The 26,053-nt window shown below is 41.9% G+C and overlaps 1 protein-coding gene across 13 annotated transcripts in view; it reads right to left on the bottom strand.

The window, feature by feature from the left end:
• Positions 1-26,053, bottom strand: part of FARS2 (phenylalanyl-tRNA synthetase 2, mitochondrial) — a 715,905-nt gene that overhangs the window by 278,999 nt on the left and 410,853 nt on the right. For 12 of the 13 annotated variants that reach the window (XM_032424619.1, XM_032424618.1, XM_032424616.1 and 9 more), the window contains one exon: positions 11,044-11,195. In XM_032424619.1, the coding sequence (XP_032280510.1) occupies positions 11,044-11,195 (152 nt within the window). Of the gene's footprint in view, positions 1-281; positions 1,292-11,043; positions 11,196-26,053 lie in introns of those variants that run through there. The other variant, XM_032424617.1, reaches the window with a different exon arrangement.

Raw genomic sequence — 26,053 nt, 5'->3', positions numbered from 1 at the left:
AAGAATGAAGGGGGGGAAATCGGAGGGGGAGAAGAACCATGAGAGACGATGGACTCTGAAAAACAAACTGAGGGTTCTAGAGGGGAGGGGGTTGGGAGGATGGGTTAGCCTGGTGATGGGTATTGAGGAGGGCACGTTCTGCATGGAGCACTGGGTGTTATGCACAAACAATGAATCATGGAACACTATATCTAAAACTAATGATGTAATGTATGGGGATTAACATAACAATAAAAAATTAAAAAAAAAAAAAAGATAAGCGATTATTCCAGTAAAATTCTGAGTAAGTGTGTAGACCACAGCTGTCATCTCTTGTACAAATATTTCACCTGCTTCATTTTCACTGCTGGTTTCCTCTTTTCTCATCTTACTATCATCACTTTCTTTCAGGAGGAAGTAGAGGCTAAGAAAAGTGGCCGGATCTGTCAAACACAGAATCTAAAAACTTCCGTGGGGTATTCTTTCTCCTCTGAGAAATATTAAATAAGACATCTTGCAAAATAGTTCTGTTCACAAAAGAGGAGAAGGTGACCAGTGTTTTGTTGATTTTGTCCTCATTTCCGAGGTCTGAAAGATTCTGGTCTGAACTGAGACAGAGTCAGTTGTGCGCTGGAATCCCCGAGGCTTTCTTTGCAGGGGTTTGCCTGGAGGGGAAAGCCTGGGGGAGGGGCTCTGCAAGGTAGGAAGGGAGATGGGGCTCAGAGCAGAGCTGCTTGAGTCCCCGGTGACAGGTGTGACACCAGCAAGGGAAGGCACAGCTCTGCCCAAATCTGAAATAGCACAGGACACCGTGAAGACCCCCCGAAGTCTCATGGGTGTGTGCCAGCTGGAGCAGCAGCAGGGCTGGCAATATCCAGGAGGAAACCGGGGGCCCCCATGAGTCCCGGCATGTTCAGGGGAAGTTTGTTTGTAAGCAAATGTGGGACATCCTTGGAGACCTCCAGAAATACTTGAGGGGAACTGTGCAGGAGGCTGAGGTCTCCGTGAGCAGGTGGTGGTGACATGCTGGGGAGATCTGAATATAAGTTCCTCAATTCATTTCCTAAGCGTCTGACTTTCCTAAGTGTCTGACTAACTAGCCCCCTCTATGCTACAGCGTCTCCGCTGGAACGGGATACCCTGACGGGCACTACACTGCCTTGAGGTGTCCTCCTCTTCTTCATGTAAATCTTACGGAACATTCTACCTTGCTCTGTCCTCACCAGACACCTGATTAAATTCTGGTCATAGTCATACTTTCTCTGGCTCCAAACGACACTTGAATAAGTAGATCCCCCAGTGGAGCAATAGGCTGTGAAAACAAAACAAAACAAACCACCAAAAAACAAAAACAAAACACAAATCGAAGTTCCTGTTGGTCGCCTGGATTTTCTAATTTAACCACCCCTTACCCCCCACCCCCACGTGTGGACTCCAGATCTGATCCCACCTCTACGGAGGGGACAGTCAGGAGCCCTGGGGTGGCAGCTAAGCAACGGAGCTCCCAGGCAGACTGCGGCCCCTAAGCCCAGCTTCTCTGTGACTGCTCGTCGCTCTGCCACCCGCTTCCACTGGGCTCGCTACTGCGTGGAGCCCTAGATCTTGGGTGCCATTTGACCAACTGTGTACACCACTGGTCCCTTCCCCTGGAGTTGACCTCCCATCCCTAGAGGTCCCTGCCTGCTTTTGTACACCAACAGCTTAAGTCTCAGTTATGACCAAGCTAAGGAAAGTAACTAACCCGAGAGACACTCGGATGCCCCCCCCCCCCCACCCCGCCCCGGCCCGTGCACTGTGCATCGTAGCCCCAGCCTGGCTGGTGCTGGAGCCAGAGAGATCGGCAAGTCTGGGGAGCCCGTCTCTGCTGCTCAGAAATTCAAATAGGTCTCAGAAACTTTCTTACAAATCTTATCTTTAGAGACTCAACTCCAAGATCTAGCATCAGGAAAAGTGTTTGGTTATCCTATGTATGATTCTGAGGCTGTACAATGTCAGGTTGTATTTGGATTAAAAAATCTCTTGGTTACTAAGACATCATCATTAACTGTGAGGGTCGCGGTACATTCAAGGCCAAGCCTCTGTGGGGTGTGAAGGACAAGGTCACTGACCCAGTATGGACGGTGCGGGTGGGAGTGGGAGGCAGGCTCCCACTGCAGCTCTGGGCATCGGATTTGGGTGGTAGCTAATTGAAAGAAGTGACCTTGTGACCTGGGATAACAGATTAAAGATCCAAAATGGTTTAGGGCATGACTCATAATTGCCCAAAATGATGCGGTGGGGCTGCCCCTCCCCATCGCATTTCTGCCAGCAATTCTGTGACTTAGAGTCCCCTAACATGTTGTCCTTGGTGTGCATTTTAACTCGCTTTCATCTGATCGATGGGGGTGGGACAGGGACAGGGAAACATCAAGGGATGTGGGTTACTTTTGCCTTGCATCTTGGAAAGAGAGCATTCAATCTCCATGCTGCAAAAAGGTGTACGGGGTGCCAAGTCAAGATAATTTCCAAAGAATTCCCCGAAAACTGCTAATTGAAAGTTAAAGAGGGAAGAGTGGCTTCATGGTTAATTTTCACGAAGGTGTGCATGCACGCAACAGATCACTGAAGATCCAGCTCATTAAGCTCCTGGCCTCTCTCCTTGCCTGGCGGCCATCGAGCTGTCTCTCTGCTCCTTCTCTGCTCTGTGCCGAGATGCTGCTCCCAGGGCCCTGCCAGGTCAGTGCTGAAGGTAATCCCAAAGAATCCTTCAGCAAATGGTGAAGTGCTGGGGGACAAGGCAGAACAAGGTGTTCGGGGACTGAACTAATTGTGTTTTAATTTGTCTACTGCTGGTGGCAAACAGAGCCGCTACGTGGCAGCAAGAAAATGCACCCCTCGTGACCTGCTTTAAAAAGAAGGCTTTGGGGAAGGAGGTAAAGGGAGGAAGGCAGGGAAAAACAAATATCCAGGCTAAAAATAGTGTTCTTAGAATTGCTTTCTGGGCTGTCTGAACCACAACAATAAAAGTTCTTAGACTCACGCCACCAGCATTGCAATAAAAGCGAAGAAAGGGAAAGAAGCCAGGAGCGTTCCAAAGCAGGCCTGGCCGCCCCGAGCCAGCTCCCTTACTGCATGCTGTCAATTTCAAGGGGACGCAACTTCTGACAAGCTCTCTCAAGATTAGCTGTCGCTGGCTTTTCATTGCTGGCCAGGGTTTAAGTTCAGATAACTGCCCTTCTTTGGCTCTGTCAACAAGAACCAGGACCAGGGAGTGATTTGTAAACCAGAGATGTCATCCCACCTGCCACTGGCCATGGCATTTTCCCAACACAGAATATGAAGTCCCACTCTGCTTCCCGTGATGACCAGAACTTCCTAGTCATATGTGTTTGGCTGCCAAATCCAAGACTCCTGGCTGGGCTAAGGTTATTCTTTAATAAGCAAGATGGGCTGATTGTGACAGTTACTGGTTTTTACTGTGATAGCTATTTAAAAAAAAATAGTTTTCAAAGCATTTCACATCTATAGGCTCATCTAATTTTTGCAGTTGCCATTTGGGGATGATGTTAGCACCCTGGGTTGGCAGATGAGGAACTGAGGCCAGAGAGCCCCTTTATGAGACTTCTAAGATGTGAAGGGGCCAAGACTCCGCTGATGGCCTGTGACTCTGAATTCTGAGCTCTTTCCACTGGCCTACACCGCCTTTGAAGTATGCAGCCGGGTAACAAAAGCTCCTCTAAGCTATGAAGAAGGATCAGTGAGCCATCCACCAAGCGTCACGCAGGGAGCCAGCCTCTTCCACTAATATAAACATGGTGGGAAGATGGCAGTGAGAGACTATGCCATAGTGCCCTATGGAGTTTCCATCAAGTGGAATAGTCTAGAAAAGTTTAAATGCAAATAAGGAACACAAGAGATGAATGAGCCAACATTAGGAGCAGTTACATAGAGCTCTATGCGAGGAGCAGACTGGTGGGGGATGAGGGCAGGGTCAGTACTTGGGGGCTTATTCTGAAAAAATGTCCCATGAACCCTTCTGGTTGTAAATGTTCAGACTACGGCTACGTGTTCTGGAAAGTGGGCTGAGCTGTTTTATGAGTGGTCCCTGGCTAAGAGGTGCAAGCAGAGGGATAGAACCAGGGGCACCCAGTTGCAAAAGATCTCTAGCCCTTAGACCTGCCTTGGTTCCAAACAGGTTTCTTGTTCTGATTCACGTATCTCCTTAAATAAATCCCGTTTGTCTTAAAGTGGCCACCCTGAGTGAATCTGCCCCAGCAACAAAAGAACATAACAACCCAGAGTTCTTTTTACAGGAACTGAAGGTTTCTACTCAAAGGCACTTACTGACATTAATTAGAATCAGAGCTGTGTACACCTCATTCACAAGGTAGCAGAAGGGAGACAGACATGCAGAGTTTGCTATCCTGTGTCCTGGGAAATCTCCTCAGACCAGTGGCTGCCCTGCTCTGAATCTATAGCCCTAGACATTGCCCCTCAGACAGGGAAGGTTTACGGGGCATCAGAAACTGTGCAGGCCACTTACTAGGCTTAACCCACCTTACTATTACCTTCTACTTTTTATTGCTAGTTAATTTTCCTTCGTTATTTGGCCCCATAAAAACTGGGATCTTGCCTTAATATCCTTGTGGTCCCAGTGGACCCAGTGTCTCCTATAACGCAGGAACTCGAGAAGCGACTGGCTAACGTTCTTACAACGTGCCTCTTTGCATGAAGTTCAAGGAAGTCTAAAAATGGCAGTGCTTCAGTCAGAAGCCACTGGGTTCAGGCTGATGAGAAAACAAAGAAAGATCTGCATAGACAGTAAACCTACCGACGTATAAAACAAGGTCAGAGGTCTGTCCATGTGACTCGTGCGGCTAATTAGAGTGAGGGCAGGCACCTGATTCGAGGAGAACCTGTCCTCCAGCTGGTCAGTGACCAGAAAATCTCGGGCCAGCGAGATTCCTTTGTCGAGAATGTAAGAATTGGGCAAAGTGGTAGCAACTGGTGCTGAGCGCTGACACCTAAAGGTCATTTAGACTTGGGGGCTGGGCAGGATATTCTGAACTCTGCAAGATACAGAGAGAGTGCAAGCTATATGGTGGAAAGCAGGGGAGAGCCAGAGTGAGCGTGAGGAAATAGAATGCAACAGAGAAGCAGAAATTGGTAGACAAACCCCAGAAAGAGCGACGGAGACAGAAAGTTCAGACCCTGCCCTAGCTCCTGTTCTTTCTGAAGCCAGCTTTACCCATGTTTTGTCAAGTGTGTTTCTTGGAACCACAAGAACCCCCAGTGAACACCTCCTTCTTGTGAGGTCCTTCTGTCCCTTCTCCCTGCTGGTCAGAACAGAAAAGTAAAGCATGGTTTTAAGAAATAATATTTTTTCAGAAGAAATAAGAAATTCTCCACTAAATGATATCCCAATGGTTCTCGACTGGGGGCAATTTTGCCTGACAGGGGGCATTTGGCAATGTCTGGAGGCATTTTTGGTCATCATAAGGTGCTGGGAGGGGCTGAGAGTGGTCAGAGGTACTGCTCACATCTTATGGTGCACAGAACAGCCTCCCCCCTGCCCCCACAAAGAATTATCTGGCCCCAAATATCAGTAGTGCAGAGGCTGAAGAACCCCACTCTAGACCAGAAGGTTGATAATACAAAGCATGTATCATTCAAGGATCAAATGTCATCTGACGCATAAGTATGAAAAAAGTTAAGACAGGGAAAATGTAACAATATGAAGAACTATGGTGTTAGGGTGTTGAGATGATGGGTGAATCTCTACCTTTTTATTTTTAAACTTTTATGTTTTTATTGGATGCAATTTGCCAAACCAAAATCAAACACCCCCCCCCAAAAAAAAAGAGAGAGAGAGAAGGGAGGGAAAGACGAGAGGAAGGGAAGAAGGAAGGAGAAGTCATCCAAACTGCCTCATCCACAGGGCTCCCACCGCTTGCTGTGGCCAGTCAGGAGCAGGTAATGCCCGTGACTCACACCCACTGAGAAGGGGGCAGCCACACCGAGAAAGCGCCTCTCTTCGTGAAGCCCCTCTTCAGCATGCTGTTAAAAAATACCGAACAAAGAAAGAAAAGAAGAAGAAGAAGAATGTAGCAGGAGGGGAAGAATGAAGGGGGGGAAATCGGAGGGGGAGAAGAACCATGAGAGACAATGGACTCTGAAAAACAAACTGAGGGTTCTAGAGGGGAGGGGGTTGGGAGGATGGGTTAGCCTGGTGATGGGTATTGAGGAGGGCACGTTCTGCATGGAGCACTGGGTGTTATGCACAAACAATGAATCATGGAACACTATATCTAAAACTAATGATGTAATGTATGGGGATTAACATAACAATAAAAAATTAAAAAAAATAAAAAAATAAAAAATAAAACATCAAAAAAAAAAAAAAAAAATACCGAACAAGTGCTCCGGTACCGACCTGTGCCAAATTTGTCCCAACTGCAAGTGGTCACGTAAAGAACAGAACTATTAACTGGATCAAGGAGGGCTGAACAGAGCTGGGACTCGCCTTTGGTGCCCATGGCTCAGGATGCTTACCTCTAGCATCTTGGCCCCAACTAGACCCTGACTGTGGGTTCACACATCCAGGAAAGCGTGTCCACGACTGTCTGAGCAGGATGCACAAAGCAAGCAGCAGCCCCAGGAACAAGGGGGAGGCCTGTGGGAAGCACTGGTTTGGGGACACGGCCAAGCAGAGCCTGCTGCAGACCCCTGGCGCATTTTCCCCACCACCCCTTCCTTGTAGTCCAGTCAAGTAAGTCTTTTAAATCCCCTAATTCTAACTTCCAAAAACCTCTACCTTGGGCTCAACCCAAATCCGTCCCATCCGAGCCCACTTTCCAGTCCATTTCCACAGCTCACAAATAATTGGTGCCATCCCCACATGAGGTGCTCGTGGCCGAAGACAATGGTTAAGTTTCTTTCTGCTCTTTGTTCTCTCTCCTACCCGGGGCTAAGAAATGTTTTAAGTAGTTGTGCTACAGGAGAAAATAAACACTGTACCCCATAATTCCTTCAGGTGCACGGACATAGAGACTAAAATGACCACTGTACTCATAAATGCGTCAAACAACAGATACCCAGGTTTGTATGTTGACATGCAGAACTTATTTCCCTAAGTCTTCTCATGACTCAGCGCACTATGCATATAGTAAAATGCTGCAAAGGCATCAAAGCACATCCAGGGACCGCAGATCTCCTCTTCAGAAGTCATCACTACTCTACTTTTTGTTACGTGCAATTTGGAACTAGAAGAATGCCTCTGCACAGTGAGTGGCCTATAGATTAAGTGGCAAAGATGCTCTGGGAGAAGGTTCCGAATGACGGACTAGAACAAAAAGTCATCTTCTTCTAACCTGAACAGCTGTTATCTGTAACCCTTCAGGGCACAAACTGTTATCTGTAACCCAGAAAAAATGGGCCCATTTGTCTAACATTATGAAATTAGGTTCTTATTCAGCAGTTTATGTCTCCCTGAAACATCTTGGGATCTGCTCTTGTTCACAAAATGACACCTAATTTGTTAAAAAAAAAAAAAAAAAAAATTAACACACAATTTGTTCAACTACTTGTTTATTTCAGAGAGTCTTTCACTTGCCACTAGCATTTCTCAGTTCTTGATGGTAGGCAAAGAAAGGGTCAGAGCTCTTTGGACTGCTTAGCAGTATTTAATTTCCGTGTTTAGAAAATAAAGTTAAGTCCTGAGCTCCAGATATGCATTGATGAGTACAAGGTCAGGTGACCCTTCACTTGCCACCACCCAAGTCAGGAACTCTTAATGAGGGGAGAATGGGAGGGTGCAGGGTGCCCAAGGAAAAAAGACCTCCGAGAGGAGGATTTTAGAATATGTGAGTGGGGGTCAGATAAAAAATTATATGTGGCTCCCTCCTGTACATCTGCGGTCAGCAAACTATGGGCCAAATCTAGCCCTTCACCTGTTTTTGTAATTAAGGCTTTGCTGGAACACAGCCATGTTTGTTTGGTTTCATTTTGTCCCTGACTGCTTTTACAATAGCAGAGGGGGGCACAGATGTTGCAGAGACCCTATGGTCCACAAAGTCAAAACTATTTACTATCCGGCCCTCAACAGGTATTTCCTGAGGATCTTTACTCAGTGAGCCACTATTACTAAATAATGTGTCCTTTTCTGCAAGTCTGTCTTTTTCCTCAGGGCTATAATAGCAAAGTTTACCTTTGGTTGCTAGTAACAAAGATCTGAAAACAATGGCTTCAACAAGACACTTGTCTCTCACATAAAAGTCCAGGGCTGAACTGACACTCCCGTGCCAGAGACCCAGGCTGTACTCGACACGACTTCCATTGCCAAGGTCACACCATGGTCCAAAATGGGTGCCAGAGTACCAGCCATTACGTTCACATCCAAGTAGCAGGAAGGAAAAAGGACAGCCTCAACCTAACTTTTCAGGGAAACTTTTGGAAATACCTGAACACTTCTACTTATAAATCATTAGCTAGACTTGGCCACATAGATACACCTAGTTATAGTGCTGCTTAGATAAAAAATCAAAGTTACATTATTTTTTAAATGAGGGACTGGATATTGAGACATAATTAGCAATCTCTGCCACAGGAACCTTACTCCAACCACCAAGTCCCTTATTAAGATAGATGCACACTCTGAGCAGACTAATCATTTGGCATAGCTCCAGAATAATTGGCCTTAAATATCTGTTTAACATTTATTTAAAAGATGGTAAGATCAGTGCCAATAAAAAGTATTTTTTTGGTTGGTTGGTTGTTTTCAAATTTCCAAGCAAAAGTACTGTCTCCTCTGGAAGCAACTGGACAAATCCTACTTTCATAAGTTAGTATGTGGTTGTGTGTATAGATTGGCATCAACAGAGCATTCCTATATAGTCCAGTGATTTTTTTTTTTTAAATGGAATATCTGCCTGCCTGGTGTGTTCGTGGTCAAAGGACCCCAACACTACCTCATTCTCACAGAATTTCTCCAATTAGCATGCCCATTCAGCATTTACTCTCACCACTGCAAATCACCTCCAAGTCAGATAAAAACGATATTTACCCCGCCCCCAAACCACACTTACTCCCACATCCAGGCAACAACATCTCCCTCTAACCTTTAAGATCTGATCATCTCCAACCAGAAAGGGCTACTCCTCTAACTTTTGACACTGATGATATGAGAGTAGAGGTAGGGCTAAGGCAACGGCAGGAAGCAAAAGCTTGAGAAGTATAAAATTAGGAATAGATTCTGAATCCTTGATACCCATGGGTTTTCTACATATTAAACAACAATGGGGAAAAAATAACAAGTCATGTCCTTTTCGTATCTCAGTTAATATTGAACAATCAGTCTTAGTCCTACACTTTCCCTCTTCTTCAAAAGTAAGTAACTGGAATTTCACTATCAACATGGAAATTCCTGGAAATTTCTCTCTCACAGAATAGTCCTGGATTGAATGGGTATTCCATCATGTCAAAAACCCAGGCTGCTCCATATATACTGTTTCTGTAAAGTTAGGGCACAGATATCATCTGCAAACTCCAAAATAATTTAAAGGCTGCCAAGAGCAGCTCAAAGCAAGTAGAAGCTAATGAGAAGATGTGAAGGAAAGAAACACAAACAGTGGCATTTCTCAGAAAATACTAGCAAAGACATATTTCTCAGAGCTGAGGGTTATAATCTGAAGTTCAAAATCTTTATCACCGATAAGTATTGAAACTGAAGTAAACAAAGGCGAATCTTTTGTTTGTAAGAAGAGAAGATTTGGGGTGGGATGCAGAACTATACAAGGAATCAATGAGATGAATGAGCCATATTCAAAGAAAGACTTATTTCTTGGCACTGGAGAAGATAAAAGCCTTAGGGTGGTGAAAACAACTAGCCGGAATGATCACCCTAGCCCCTACCTGCCATGTCAACCCCCACCCTCACACCTCAACTTTGTGCACATAGCTGGTTCAGAAAATCCAATACCATTCAAATACAAGTAACAAAAAGGCAAATCATATGCATACCACAGGTACATCAATTTAAAAACTGGGGGAAAAAATAAGGAAGATGAAAGAAAAACTTTTTAACAAAGAAGTCATAGGGAAAAAAAATGTTGCCCCTGGATCGTAAGAAATTGCTGGGCAAATATCTTGCAATAGATTTTTTAAAACCAAATGAAGCAATTCCTCTATGAAGTAAAACTACAAAGAACAAATAATTCAGAGAGTAGAAGGCAAGAAAACAGGAGGAACTGAAATGTGAGCTCGCAGAACTCATACAAGGGGGAAAAACAAAGTAATCGAAGATGGAAATGGAATGTGAGCAAGGAAGAAGAGACTGCAGAAAACAGTAAGGGACAGAGAAGGTAGCAATGAGAAAAGCATTCAAAATGAAGTGTAAATAAAGAGTTTTAAAACATTAGAGAGAAAGTAATAGGTAGAGAAGTCACATAAAGGAGAGCCTACTCATGCAGAACTGGAATTCCGGAAGAATGAAACAGAACAATGGATCAGAACAAATCCTTAATGATATAACTCAAGAAAACTTTTCTAAAACCAAAGTAGAGTCAAATCTGATTAGTGTAAGACTACAGCACACACACACACACACACACACACACACCCCAGGAAGACAGGCCAACACTGAGATGGATCCTGATAAGGTTATTAAACTTTATCCTAGGACCTAATACAGCTTTTGGCATGCGGCAAGTGCTTAATAAATATTCACTGAGAAACTGACAAAACAGCTTTTTCTCCACAAACCCCTGTTTCTGCCACATGTCCTCTGTTCCTGGGATGTGATATGGCAAGAAATCACTTCTAAAAACAATACTGAAAAACTCTAAGATCTTTAAAACATTCTGTCTCACCTATTTACTAAGACAGGAAAGATCAAAATTGCATTTTAGAAAGATTTTCAGAAAGGACTGATATAAAAGTCTTTTCTGATTAACTATATATTCACTATAAATTCTGGAGATATTCTGTCTCATATGCATTGAGTTTCAGCAAAATTTTATTATATATTTCCATAAGCCATTTGTCACATAGAGACAAAAAAAGGATAAAATCAGAAAGTTTTTTACTTACTTTGGATGTTCAAACTTGTCTATCAGATCAACTTTTTCCACCAGGTCTCCTCCAATTGTTCGTACTAAGTCATAGAAATCGTTTTCTGTATAATTCTCAGAGGGCAACCAGAATGAGATGTCATTTATCACAGCAGGGTATTTGCTAAAAGGCTAACAAAACAAGAGGAGAAAACATAGATTGATTTGTTAGTTGGATGAGAGAATGTTTAAATTTTTCATGGGAAGTTACACTTGGCTAATTAGAAAATGCTGGTAAAACATTATTTCAGCACTTGAATTTTCAGGAACAAAATGAACTTAAAAGATAAGCCAATATTCAAAATTAGCAAATTCCATTATGAATGTTACAGATTCTTATTACATTCATGTGTAACACTACCATATATTATATTTATATAACCATTAATGTTCAATTTAGTATAAAGCAATTTGAATATATCATATTTCAGTTTTTTCATTTGAATACTAGAGGAGAAAAAGTTCAAATTTAATTAACAAGCAATTCATTAACTTCCTGTGTTATTTTCAGGAAGTCATTTTAATAGAGAAATAAGTAAAGGCTTGTCAAAATTGATATTTCAATTAGTAATGTCATTATTTGTTAGTATTTCTAATTATTAAAATAAAGGACTGGGATGATAAGTAGTCACTTAGGGAGTTATTTTTCAAATTATGGCTCTAAGGATAGATAAACACAAATGTAGCCAATTCCCCCACTTTATTCCATTTTCCCCAGTTTATTCGAGCTCATCCTTATATTGGATAGACACTTAAAATTAGATACTTTTAAAAGTTACTGCCTTTGTTTACGTGGCTTATATACATATAAATATATAAATATATATAATAAATGTTTGTAAGTTACTGCCACAATAAAAAATGTTTCATTATATAACTATGAAGTCCTCAGGGGACATGTGCTAAAGTATAAATAAATCTGGTAGAAGAGCAAATTTATAAACTGGTTTACACCAAGCCTGATATCACTATAAACCCTTTGGTGAATCACTGATCAGAAAAAGTGTAACTTTTTAAATGACAAAACCTCTGAAGAACCAAATACTCACATGAAAAATGATTATTCAACTTGAAATATCAATAAAGTCAGACAAATGCATCGGTTCAAAACAGACATTTCAAATGAACATAATAAAGCTACCATCTAGGTGCTTCTGACAAAATACCACGGCTCCTGAAAAATATCCTTTGTTTTATCTCCTACAGTAAAGTCAAGATCCTGTGATAAATCATCCATAGGTTAATGTAACAACACATACAGGAGCACAGTGGTTACACAAGTTGCTTTTCCCTTGGACAACATCCTTTCGCCCCTTCAGGAACGTGGAAATTTAGGGAGATTGGATAAAAGGCTGGGATTGCCAAGAATTCGCATGTAATGCCCTCTTCAGTCGACCCAAGCTGAGGTACCACTGAGCTCTGATGACAGACATGGGAGGTGTCCAACTGAGCATTTGTGTCCAAAACCCATTGACAACAGTAAACACGATAATAACAAAATAATGCTGTCAGCCAGAATAGAGGTCCCCAAGACATTAAAAAGTGCATTTTACAGGGGCGCCTGGGTGGCTCAGTTGGTTAAGCGACTGCCTTCGGCTCAGGTCATGATCCTGGAGTCCCAGGATCGAGTCCCGCATCGGGCTCCCTGCTCGGCAGGGAGTCTGCTTCTCCCTCTGACCCTCCCCCTCTCATGCTCTCTCTCTCTCTCTCATTCTCTCTCTCAAATAAATAAATAAAATCTTTAAAAAAATAAAATAAAATAAAATAAAATTTATTTAAAAAAAAAATAAAAATAAAAATAAAAAGTGCATTTTACAGTAAATTACAGTTTTAAAAACCAGGAAGAAAAGCCCAGACTGTTGCACTGCAAACTAGTTCAAGCTAACAAATTATATATAACAAGTTTAAAGTAATGGTTTATCTAAAAGAAGCATTCACTACACTAACTGGTATGTGTCAGAAATGGGATACCTACTAGAGACTTCTGCTTTTTTGAGGGGGAAAATAAAAGTTTGTTTTGAAAGGATAACTACAGATCTATAGCTACTGGAATGTAGGCTTTCTGATGCTTAGCCAGAGGTGGTATTAAAAACTATCCAGTGGCTTCCCATTGATCTTAGGATAAGTCCCCAATTCCTGGAAAGTTCTAGCTCTTTGTGTTCTCCAGGCTCACACCAGCCTGGCTATTTGGTTTCTTGAACACACTATGCTGCTTCCTCCAGATACTGTTTCCTGCCGTCCCTACCCTACTTCTGCTCCTCAGCTACCACGTTCACCTCTAACCCTCACAGACTCCAGTAGTCCCTTGTTATGGCAGCCTATACTTCTCTTTCATAGTACCTTTCGTTATTGTAATTGTTTGTGTAATTACTTACTTAATGTCTGTCTTTCCAGCATATTTCAATTTTTGAGGGTGGGGTGTGTATCTTTTTTTTTTAACTTCCAAATCTCTATTACCCTGCACAGTCCCCGTGACATGGTAGGTATTCATCAAGAGCACATAAGGCTACCTTGTGTGAGCAATGGCTACGTTACAATGAATCAATTTAGCTGTTCTTTCTTCTCTAACCAGACCAGCTAATGGACATGGCAGGTAAATAAGGCATAGACACTTGCCTCCATCCCTGGCTATGCTGTGATAAGGAGATAGTGACCACGTGGAATGACAAAGAAGAGGCGGACAGGCAAAGTGATTTGGTAGGGACTTGATAATCCACAATTACAGAACAAGATAATTTTAGAATTGGAAAAAAAACCTGTTAACCTAAATAAAGAGGTAAACTGAGGCAAGCTCGAATTACCAGAAACTGAGTTTATTCAGGAAAAGCAGAGGAACTGCACTTCAGAAAATGCATGCTGCAGGCAAGTCCGTTGAGGGCTTGGGGCAGCTGTATTAATGGGAAAGAGTGCCCAGAGAAGGCAGGCCAGCCAGAGTTCAAACAGTGAGTTCACTGGCTGGAGGATAGTGAAAGATCACTAGCAGATGTTCATTGGTCAGACGAGTCTCAGTCCACTGTAAATCAGGCATTTATAGGGAATCAGTCTCTCCATTTTCAAGTTCCATTATTCTGAGGGAGCATGCGTGAGATTCTCTGTTTCGTATCTTCCGGTTCCATTTTCTAATGAAATCCCTTCACAGCCCTTAAATAGCATTTGGTATTATTTTTGTTTTCTCATTTCTTTTCTTGATCTAGATGAGCAATGTCTATTTTATTCGTCTTATGAAATAACCATGAATTGATTGGTTCTTTTGAGATCATCTCTATAATTCTCGTGTTTTTTTTTTTTTTTAGAATTGAAGAGGTGATCAAAACTACAGTTATAGTAGAGACTTTAAAAGTCAAAATATACATGAACAATTTAGTAACAATGAATTTGAAAACTTGGATTAAATGATAATTTTCACTTAAGACAGAAAATTTAAACTGATTGACACTGTACCAAATTGAATTATCAGTCAAATCTCACACCAAAAGTGTTAGACTCAGATAGTTCATAGTATAACTTTATCAAATATTTCAGGTGAAGCAGTATCTTTAACACACTAACTATTTCATGAAACAGAAAAGGAGGGAAAAATCAACTAATTTCGTGAGTTTATAAATTTTAAGCCAGAGCTGGATAATCACAGAATAATTTTTAAAAATTGTAGACCAATTTCACCTTACAACCTACATAAAAATCCTAAAAGTAACTTCAGCAAATACAATTCAACAGCATATTAACGTAAGAACACAAAATGACCAAGTAGGGTTTATTCCAGAATAACGGGAATGCTTTGAAACCAAAAACAATCTACTAATCAACATATAAAGAAAAAAAATCATGTTTTTTTTTTCAGAGACAGGAAGTATTTGATAAATATAATACTTATTCATTATAAGAAAAAAGAGTTTTTTTGGCCAACTATAAATAGAAGGCAACATCCTTCCTTCCAAGATATTTATTGAAAACCTATAGCAAACATACTAAAGTTAAAGTTTTTTAGAAGCATTTGAAATAAAGTCAAGAACAACATAAGGATACCCTCTCTCACCCTTGCTCTGTCACATTATAAATCCTAACCCAAGGCAGGAAATAGGAAAAGCTATTGGAATGGAATAAGGAAAAATTTATGATCCTCATGTGAATCTTCGTGACTAACTATACGACTTGGACAAACCGCTTAATCTCTGTTTTCAGTTTCCTCATCTGAAAAATGGAGGATTATTAGTATTTACCTCATATAATAATTGCTATTTCATATATATCAATATACACACAATATACAAGAGTTAACATGAACGAACTAGAGGTACATATATCACTATGGCTGAAATACAAAAAAGTATATGTTGAGTTTTTAAAAAATGTTAAGTTGTATTAAGATGTATTCACTATACAAAGTTTAAAAACAGGTATGGCAATAATACATATGTATAAATAAATTGTATAAATTGTATTAAAACAGATGTGGGAAGGCTATACTGGACTTCAAAACAATGATTAACTCTGGGGAAGGAAGGAAAATATTCAAGAAGGGATTTTGCCTCTATCTTTAAGATGCAAAAGAGTTAAGGTTCAACCGTGAATTCTGCAGCAAATGCACTGAGTGAGCTCCGCATGGCTTGGGGTATAGGTGGGTGGCACACCCCAGTTAGTGAGGTCAGCACAACTCAGACTTTATTCCCTTCATGAACACTGATGCTAAACACCCTTGTAATCCCCCCTTCTTATCAGAGAGTAGCAAAAAATGCCACCTGCAAACATGTCACTTTGGTATAAGGTTTACTTTGAGCTCAAAGCAACTGAAAAGAAGCTGAGACAAGAAAAGCTCTCAGCTCCGGGGCCAACACAACACAGGCACACAGTTTGCCTAAGAGCAGGACAAAAAAACTTGCAAAGGTGCCTCATCTCCCCTCTCCAATCACTGGAGACAAGCTAGACCCTTATCAGCCCAGAGATTACACCAGAAGAATCTACATATTGAACTTGACTAACGGCCCCATATAACTTCCTTTAGTTTCCCATATATTTACCTTTCCACAATTGGCCCACACCCGGACTCGAGATCCTTTTTCTTTGCCTTGTTACTTCTCTAAAAATTTATTGCTCTTTTGCTAAGCTGCTATATAAGCCCAATTACCAACCAAGCCTTGAGTTACTCTTCTCTCATAATCTGCGTTTTCCATGCATGATGCTCATGTTAATAAGGTTGTTTGTTCTTTTTTTTTTTTTTTAAAGATTTTATTTATTTATTTGAGAGAGCGAGAATGAGAGAGAGAAAGAGAGCATATGAGAGGGAGGAGGGTGAGAGGGAGAAGCAGACTCCCTGCTGAGCAGGAAGCCCGATGCGGGACTCGATCCTGGGACTCCAGGATCATGACCTGAGCCGAAGGCAGTCGCTTAACCAACTGAGCCACCCAGGCACCCAATAAGGTTGTTTGTTCTAATCTGTCTTTTGCGGCAGAGCACCAGATGACACCTAGAAGGGTAGAAAGAAAAATATTTTTCCCTTCCCCTGCAGTATCCTTACATTTATTGCATTTTGGCTACCTCTAATGGGGTTGGAATAATATCCTTACTTTATTAGGTTGAGCTAATCCTGGGAATCCATAAATGTTTTTCACAGTTTGCCCTTTTGAAAACCTCTTATCTCTGCCAATTATTGACAATTCCAACCCAAGAATTGTTTTATTTCCTGTTTGGGGTTGAGGAACAGAACAATCATGGAGTTATGTGCCACCCTAACTCCAAGTCCTCTGACTGTACTGAGTGCCCCTCGTAGGTTCATGTCCCTGTCATTATGTCCTCCAGGATCGGGACTAATGTCTGGTTTACCTGTGTAGCCCAGCAGCACTACAGTAACCAGCTAATAAATGTCGGTCAAACTCATGTTGAACTGACTACATTATGGGGTCTGTGTCCATACTTCCCAAATTTTCCAGGATAGTTCCAAAAAGGACAATTCTCCATGCCATCTGGGTCACATGAATTTGGTTTCTGAAGCTGTTTTCTTCCCTTTTTCTTTTCTTTGAAATAGTTTTGCTTGTTAAATTTTACACCCATGTCCCTTTACTCTCCCCACTGCCCCCACTTCCCTTTAAAAGGCGCACTCATGTCTTCGGACCCAAGTCTCCAGACTTGCAGGTGAGAACGTTGGCAGCTCAAGTGCCAGAGTCCAGGTAATTAACAAGAGACAGATGAAAGTGGGGTGCATTTCTCCCCTGCTCCAATTAATTTCTTTTATCTTCATTATCTTTCTTCTTGCTTATTTGGTTTTATTCTGTTCTTTCCCCAGCTTACTTAAGCGAAAAAATAACTCATGTATTTTGGGGCTTTCTTAGTTTTGAGTAAAAGCCTTTAAGGCTATTAATGTTCCTCTAAATACCTCTTTAGATATATCCCACAAACTATGTCTTTCCCTATATTTTCTCCTTTCTTGTATTCTATTGGATTGGTTAATTTTTAAAAATATCCTAATATTTTTCCTTCTTCAGTTTAAAAAGCTGTAAATTGTATGTCTATTCTCTTTTTTTAAAAAAGATTTTATTTATTTATTTGAGGAGGGAGCATGAGCGAGGGGTAGGGGCAGAGGGAGAGGGAGGAACAGACTCCTGGCCGGACAGACAGTCCGACATGGAGCTCAATCCCAGGACCCTGGGATCATGACCTGAGCTGAAGGCAGATGCTTAACGACTGAGCCACCCAGGTGCCCCTGTATGTCTATTCTTTAATACACACACACACACATATCCTTTAATAAACTGATCTAAAGCCTAAATTTATTTAGGATCTCTAGTCTGTCTTAAATCAGACAGAAACCTTAGTTTTTTTTTAAACAGCTCTTCTCCCCAACTATTAGATTTTTATCCTTTAAAAAGCACACACAAAATAGTAAGTTATTTAAGACAATGATTAATTTAAGCTAAAAAATTGTTTTTAATTTTATATTTGTCCTCTTTGTTGGGAGACAATTGTCCATGGAATTTCCACACAACCTGTAACCGCTTGTGTCAACAAACACCCTTGGAAGACAGAGGTAGTTTCTCCCTGGGGGGCAAGAGCAGATTTGTTTTTTTTTTCACCAGGACAATAAAGATAATGTCTTCCTCAGGGGCGAAGATACGGCAGGCTGGCTCACAGCCTCTTCAAAGGAATGGAAGGAAAGCGAGCCAATAAACATAATCCAAGAACGAAAAGATTGCAGAGCTGCACAGCTCGGTGGTTTTCAGCTGTGCTCTAAGGCCAGTGTGGGAGTAGAAGCCGCCTGAGCTGCTCGGCATCGCCCCTCTGGGGTTTGGGGCTTTAGGAGAAGCAATGTGAACAGGAAGCCCATGCTGCCTCTGTGCTGTCACAGTCCTTCGTCTCTGACCCAGGAGTCTCTCCAGCAGCCATGAGACTGGCAGACACCTCGTGACCTTGCAAGCAGGGGGAAATCGTAGGTCTTTCATAGTTTTTGACAGCCTTCCTTCCTGCTCACTTTTGTTCTTGCACATGAACATCTTTTAATCGTCTCTTCCGAGAAAGTAGGTGGGAGGCAAACTCTCAGTATTTACATGTCTGAAACCCCCCATACAAATAATTTAGCAGGGCACAGAATTGTAGGTTTATAATTGTTTCTACTTGGCACTTTGAAAATATTTCTCTAGACTTATGCTGATGACAAGTCTAATGTCAGTTAGCGCTGTTTCTTCCTAGGGAATCTGTCTTTTCTTCCTGGCAGATGTGAAGAGTTTTATCTTTATCCTAGAGGCTCTGCAGTTCGATTCTGATTAGGCCTGGTCTGCATTTATCTCCATTTATTCTGCTCAGTACTCAGAGTGTGCCTGTGATCGGAGGGCTCGTGTTTTGTGCCACTTCGGAAAAATTCTGGCCACTCCTGTGCCATTCTTTTCATTCTCTTCTGGAACTGCAATAACACATACTGTGGAGCTTCTTTATCTTCTCTTAATTCAGGTTTTTAATCTTTACGTATTCGTGCTGTATTCTCGGTGAGTTCTTCAGTAATAGCTTAATTTCTTAATTCTCTTCTCAATGGAGTCTAGTCTAATCTGTTTTTTTCTTCTTTATTTCATTGAATTCTGTTACTCATTTCTGATATTTCTAATTGTTTCTTTTTCATATCGATTTACATTTTATTTCTGCCTGGTTTTGCCCCTTATTCAGAATTTCCTGTTCTTCTCCTTTTGTATTTTTTTAATGGGTATTATCCTCCATTGATCTCTCTAAGGATGTTAGGCATTCCTTTTTTAAAGAACACTTTTTGATTTTACTTTACTCTCCAGTGAATTCAGATTCTAGTTGTTGATTTGGTTGGCTGACACTCTGAGGTCAGAGTTCTTTATGTGGTTTGGAATTTGTGTGTGCAGACCCATCTTGTATGGGAGACAATCCCTAATGTCCTCTCCCTAAACCCCTCCTTGGTTAGAGATTTTTATGGTTCCTGTACTTGTATTCCTAGCCCAGAATCAAATTGGTAGTGCTGTCTGGGTTCCCACCCAAAGGTGAGATTGCTGATGATGCCATAGGGGTGACTTATCTCAGTTCCTGATAAAGAGGCCATGTCTCAAAATATACACATGGATCAATGGAACAGAACAGAAAGCCCAGAAACAATCCCATGATTATATAGTCAATTAATTTTTGGTAAAGGAGGCAAGAATATACAATGGGAAAAAGATGGTCTCTTCAACAAATGGTGATGGAGAACTGGATAGCTACATGCAAAAGAATGAAACTGCACCACTGTCTTACATCGTACACAAAAATAAACTCAAAATGGATTAAGGATCTTGGAGACCTGATTGGAGGTCAGGAGCCTTGGAGACCTGAAACCATAAAAATCCTAAAAGAGAGCACAGGCAGTAATTTCTCTGACATCAGCCATTGCAACATCTTTCTAGATAAGTCTCCTACAGCAAGGGAAACAAAATAAAAAATAACCTATTCGAAGTCTAACAAAATAAAAAGCTTCTGCATAGCAAAGGAAACAATCAACAAAAGTAAAAGACAACCTACCGCATGAAAGAAGGTATTTGCAAATGACGTATCTGATAAAGGGTTAGTATCTAAAATATATAAAGAACTTATATAATTCAACACCCCAAAACCAAATAATCCAACTTAAAAATGGGCAGAAACTGATGGCTAACAGACACAGGAAAAGATGCTCAACACCACTCATCATCAGGGAAATGCAAATCAAAGGCACAATGAGATATCACCTCACACTTATCAGAATGGCTAAAATCAAAAATTCAGGAAACAACAGCTGTTGGTGAGGATGTGGAGAAAAAGGAGTCCTCGTACACTGTTGGTGCGAATGCTGGTACAGCCACTATGGAACACAGTACGGAGATTCCTCAAAAAATTAAAAATAGAATTATCATATGATCCGGTAATTGCACTACTTGGTATTTGCCCAAAGAATATGAAAACACCAATTCAAAATGATATATGCACCCCTATGTTTACTGCAGCATTATTTACAATAGCCAAATATGGAAGGAACCCCGTCCATCAATTGACGAATGAACAAAGAAGTGGTATATATACAGTGAAATATTACTCAGCCACAAAAAGTCTGAAATCTTGCCATTTGCAACAGCATGGATGGATCTAGAGGGTATAATGCTAAGTGAAATAAGTCAAAGAAAGACTAATATCATATGATTTCACGCATGTGTGGAATTTAAGAAACAAACAAACAAAAACAAACAGAAGATACAGAAACCCAGACTCTTAACTCTAGAGAACAAACTGCTGGTTCCCAGAGGGGAGGTGGGTGCAGGGATGGGTGAAGTAGGTGATGGGGATTAAGAGCACACTTATCATGATGAGCACTGGTCATGTACGGAATTGTTGAATCCGTATCTTACACACCTGAAACTAACATAACACTGCATGTTAAGTATACTGGAATTAAAACTAAAACAGAAGAGGCCATGTCTCTGTCCTGTTCTCCTCCCCCTAGGATCCAAGCTTCACTTAAGCTACAGGGCTACAGGTCACGGCGGTGGCAATTTGCAGCAGTGGTAATCGCCTCCTTTCTAGAGCGGGAGAGCACAGCCACTGCCCGACCCTAGTTTCTCAGCAGAGCGTACGCGCTGGCCCAGCACATGATGCACGGCTCTTTCAGTCCCGATGCTCTGCCACAGCCAAACCACTGGCTTCCCGTCCTTGCTTATGAACTGGAGCGCACAGCGTCTTCCTTCTCACTTCCCACTTTGTGTTTGTCTCTGGTCCACAGATACGTATCTTTTGTAGGGGGAAAAGGCAAAGGCATGGTCCTGCCTTTTTCATGTTCTCTTTTTAGATTGTCATCTCTCACGGCTGTGTGTGTGAGGCAGGTGAAGAGCAGTCCACAAAGCAACACCGGGTTGACTCTGGATTTCCTTACACAATGGTTCTTCACTCTGTACGGGAGAGGACACAGACCTCTCGGAGAATATGAAGATGCAAATCTTTGTTCCCAGAACATATTTTCACAAACGCAGATTTCTGCATAGGCTTCTAGGGTTCACATGCCCAGTAAAAGTCACTCAAGGTGTCAGATCAGGACATCTTTGACCCATACTCAAAATCATGTCATGAGTTCAAATACAGACAACTGAAATTATTGTATGAAGAGAACTGAAAAATACCAAATACATACCAAAATATCATATGGTAATAAGTACCATATGATATATATACACATAAGTATGTATAGTTTGCATTCCTATACATTGTAAGGAATGTATACTTTATGATAATAAAGACACATATGAGGTCATCATTGTCTTGTAGTAGCTACTAGGAATGTAGACATATTTATAGAAATAAAAAAGTCTGCTTTTTACAGGCTGGACAAAGAAACTCCTTACTGAAACTCAGGACAACTCTGAAGGGCCATCCTCATTTCAGAGCTGCCTACGGGTGGGCTGAGGCCTTTGCTGTCAGTGCATCACAGCCCAACTTCTCCCTTATCCAGTCCCGCTTCCGTCCCTTCCCTTCCACAGGGGTTGATCCTGACAGAACCTGAAAATAAGCTTCCAGCTTGCTAACTTCTGTCTTAGAGGATGCCTTCTGGGGGACCCTGACTCATGACTCCTAGACATCAACAAAACCAGGTGACAAAAGAATTTGGTGTGTCTAGGGGGACAGCAAGCCTCAAGGAACATACACTCAGAGTGAGGCAGATCTGGACTGGAATTTGGGTCCCTACTACCCCGTGGAAGTGCCCTGCCAAACCTGAGGGTTACGCCCACAAAGACGTGAACCACAGCCCCAGGTGCATCTTGGCAGGGTGCTTCATGATCCTCCCAGAGAGGATCGCCAGGAGGCTGTCTCCTACTCACCCTTTCATCCCCCGGGAGGCTATCAGGAGGCAGCTTCTCATCACCACCTGGGTTCTGAAGAGGTATGAGGCTTCCTGCCTTTGCTTTCCTCACGACAGGCACAGGATATACAACCTCTTAGCTGTAGTCTAGAACTGGCTCCTCAGAACGGGGTCCTTCACAACTTGTGTTATAATCATCCACTTGTTAGAGACTGAATTAGGTTGGAGTCCTAAACCCCAATAGCTCAGAATGTAACCTTACTTGGAGAAAGAGTCTTTACAGAGATAATCAAGTTAAAATGAGGTCATTAAGGGTGGGCCCTAATCCAGTATGACTGATGTCCTTATATAAAGGGGAACTTGGCCACAGTGACAGACCCACAGGGAGATTACCATGTGAGGAATCAGAGACAGGGGTGCTGCTTCTAGAGACAAGGAATGACCAAGATGGCCAGCAAACCGCAGAAGCTAGTGGGGAGGCTGGAACAGATTTTGCCTCACAGTCCTCAGAAGGAACCGACCCTTCTGGGACCTTAATTTCAGATTTCCAGGCTCCAGGACTGTGAGACAACAGAAGCCCCCCAGTCCATGGCACCTTGTCATAGCAGCTCCAGGACACCAATGTAGCCCCTTTTGTATCCATGTCATCCTTTTTTGGTGTGTGGGAGAGGGACCACAGGGAGCTGGCTACAGTCTATGTGAGTAACGAACCATCTAAAATCTAGAGGTGGCTCCCTGCAGCTAACCAGCCAAATCAGCAGGCCTGGGCCTCTCCTGGTATATTCACAGGCCTGAGAAAACTTACATCACAGTTTCTCCATCTATAGAATGGAGACAGCACCTACCTCAGCAAAATATAGTGCAAATGACATAACATTCACGAAGCACATACTTAAGTCATTTTCAAGCCAAAACAATGACTTGGATAGTTCAACATATGCACAATTTTGACTGTTGTCCGCGACACCTGGTTATAAATCATATGCTTGCCAAAGTGACTGGGGTGGGGGCGGGGCTCTAACAAATGAGTCTGGGTTTCACAGTACTACTCCATCCTCACTGGCCCCTTGCTCCAGCCTCACCTCCATATTTAAAATCCAAATGTCCCCATGTACCTTCCAAGGTTAAGACCCTTAAAGGCTCCCTTCTTACCATCCCATGATAAAATCAAAGTTCTTTAGGCCCTCTGTCCTGTTCATAAATGTTCTCAAGGAAGATAATCTTAACTTCCAGTTGGTAACACAACATGATACTTTGATTCCAGTTCGCTGTGTTTCTACCTCAGAGTCTTCCTCTTAAATGCTCTTCTCCCGTTCAATGGTACTAAGGCAGGATAACAGATCATCGTTACCCACTACGCATGTTTTCTGTACTAGTCAATCATTATTAACTCAACCTCTGTCTTCTTCCCTCTAGGCAAAGCTATGACATATTCTTTTTCTTTTTCTGGTTTAGTAATTATTTTGACAGTCCCTCGAACGGGGGAGGGGCTGTTTCTTCGAGAGTTCTGGAACTGTCAAGGTGACTTGTAGTCCGCTTTTAACCAGGCTGACTTTAGGCAAAGGATTACTTCGCAGCTCTTCCGGGCAGTGTTTCTCTCTCTAGATCAGAACACACAGTCCCTTGGTTTTTACCGCAATTATATTATTAACGGCTACCGTTGGTGGGGTGCTGTGTGCCGAAGACCGTGCCGTGCACTTCCTGTGCATCCGCTCGTTAGCGCCCGGCACAGTTCCGTGGGATGGACCCTACTCCTCTTCCCACCATGTCCACGTGGGTGGCGTGCAGACCTTGGTTCACTTGCTCAAGGTCAAACAGCTGGAAGCGGCAGAGCCAAGATCCAATGCAGGGCAGGTGGTGCTCCTGACGCCTATGCTTTAAGGCCTCCCATTTAGATCTAGGGGCTCACAGAAAATGGCTCCGTTTCCAGTACTGTTTCCAGAAGTAGCCCATGCAGCCTAATTAGTAATTATGTAAATAAGAACAAGTCTAACATTTATCCCTATGGTGCCTTCCATGACATTTCCTTTCCGAATGATTCATTGAGCTTTCAGATTAATTATCTTGATTTATAAGTACTTCTAGACTGTTTACAGCCCGTGTGATTGTGTTCTTATCTAAATTAACTTAAAAATCAGTCTTACCTATAAAAACAGTGCGCACTGTCAATTACTTTGCTTTGCATTCCAATGTTTCACAGCCCTTACTTTAATTCCCTCTATTCATTTTGTAATAAAAAAAAAAAAAAACCTGTTTATCAAATCTGGCTGGCAGGTTTGGCACTTCACAAATTCAGGTTGTTCTAACTCATGATTCCATGCTGCCTTGAGGTTTACAGATTTTCTCACTTTGTTCCAATATTCTGTTTTTATTCTTACTTAATTTCTGAGTGCCGGGAGCATAGCGTGTCGGTCAGAGGTAAGCACAACTCCTACTCAGGCAACTTCTATCCTGTGACTTCACCCAGAAACCACATGAGAACCAGCAAGTTCAAAATATTCTTTCAAACTTTGTTTCTCATAACTGTTCTTAATTTTTTTTTAAAGATTTTATTTATTTATTTATTTGACAGAGAGAGGGAGCAGCAGAGGAAGAGGGAGAGGCAGGCTCTCCACTGAGCAGGGAGCCTAACACGGGACTCGATCCAAGGACCCTGGGATCATGATCTGAGCCGAAGGCAGACGCTTAACTGACTGAGCCACCCAGGCGCCCCTTGTTTTTAATTTTTTTTATTTTTGCCTTTGTGATTTTATAAAATTTAAAAAATGCCAATAGTAAACTGCATTGCTGTGTAATCATGAAAATACAAGGGTTTTTTGTTTGTTTTGTTTTGAAAATACAAGGTATTTTAAATGGCAAAAAAAAAAAAAAGAATTTCAGTTCTGGTTGAAGATTCACAGAAAACAAAGAATTTCCATAATGAAATCGTGGGGGCCACTCATTTTAGGGCAGCCTTCTACTGAATTAACGTCCCGTGTTTCTATACCATGGTCCCCCTCAACTATCTCCTGGACTCCTTCAGAGCAGAAACAAAATTTCGAATCCTTCTGAATCCTCTCAAATTTACTTTAGAGCTCTAGACATCTTAATTATTTAAAACAAATCGTGCGCATGTGAAAAACAAAGATGCGTTTGCTACTGCTGTTAAGCCAGGGTGGGGAGTGGAGAGCTGGGGCCCCACATTCTCTGTGGGACCTTAGGGATCCCGAGCAAGGTCTCAGGGCCCTGCCGGAATGTAATGGCTTCTAACTTAAGAAACAAAAGAAAAAAGTAAGCCTCAGAAATCTCTGTTCAAATAAAATATCATAGGAGCTTCTAGTGAAAGAAGGAATTGCAGGGGAGTGGGAGCCTGCAGCCCAGACCACTAGCTTAGAGTCCTGGCGGAGAACCACACACACAGAATACAAATGGGAAGATGCTCCAAAATCGATTGCGGAGAGGGTCGCACATCTCTGCGAATATGCTAAAGACCACGGAATCACACAACTTAAATGGGTGAATTGTGCGGTATGTGGACCGTATCTCAATAGAGGTATGAAAACAGTAAGTGACTAAATAAACTTAATTGATCAAAGAAATAAGCGTTCTAGAAATGGAGAGCTTCTATTTTGTATTTAGTCTCTTTATCTCATCTTCAGAACTTATCAAAGACTTCATTTCTGCACTCATATTTTCAGGTGAGATAATT

This window comes from Phoca vitulina, unplaced genomic scaffold (assembly GCF_004348235.1).
Source record: "Phoca vitulina isolate PV1807 unplaced genomic scaffold, GSC_HSeal_1.0 scaffold31, whole genome shotgun sequence".
Taxonomy (NCBI): domain Eukaryota; kingdom Metazoa; phylum Chordata; class Mammalia; order Carnivora; family Phocidae; genus Phoca; species Phoca vitulina.
This window is presented reverse-complemented; position numbering and strand designations above follow the sequence as displayed.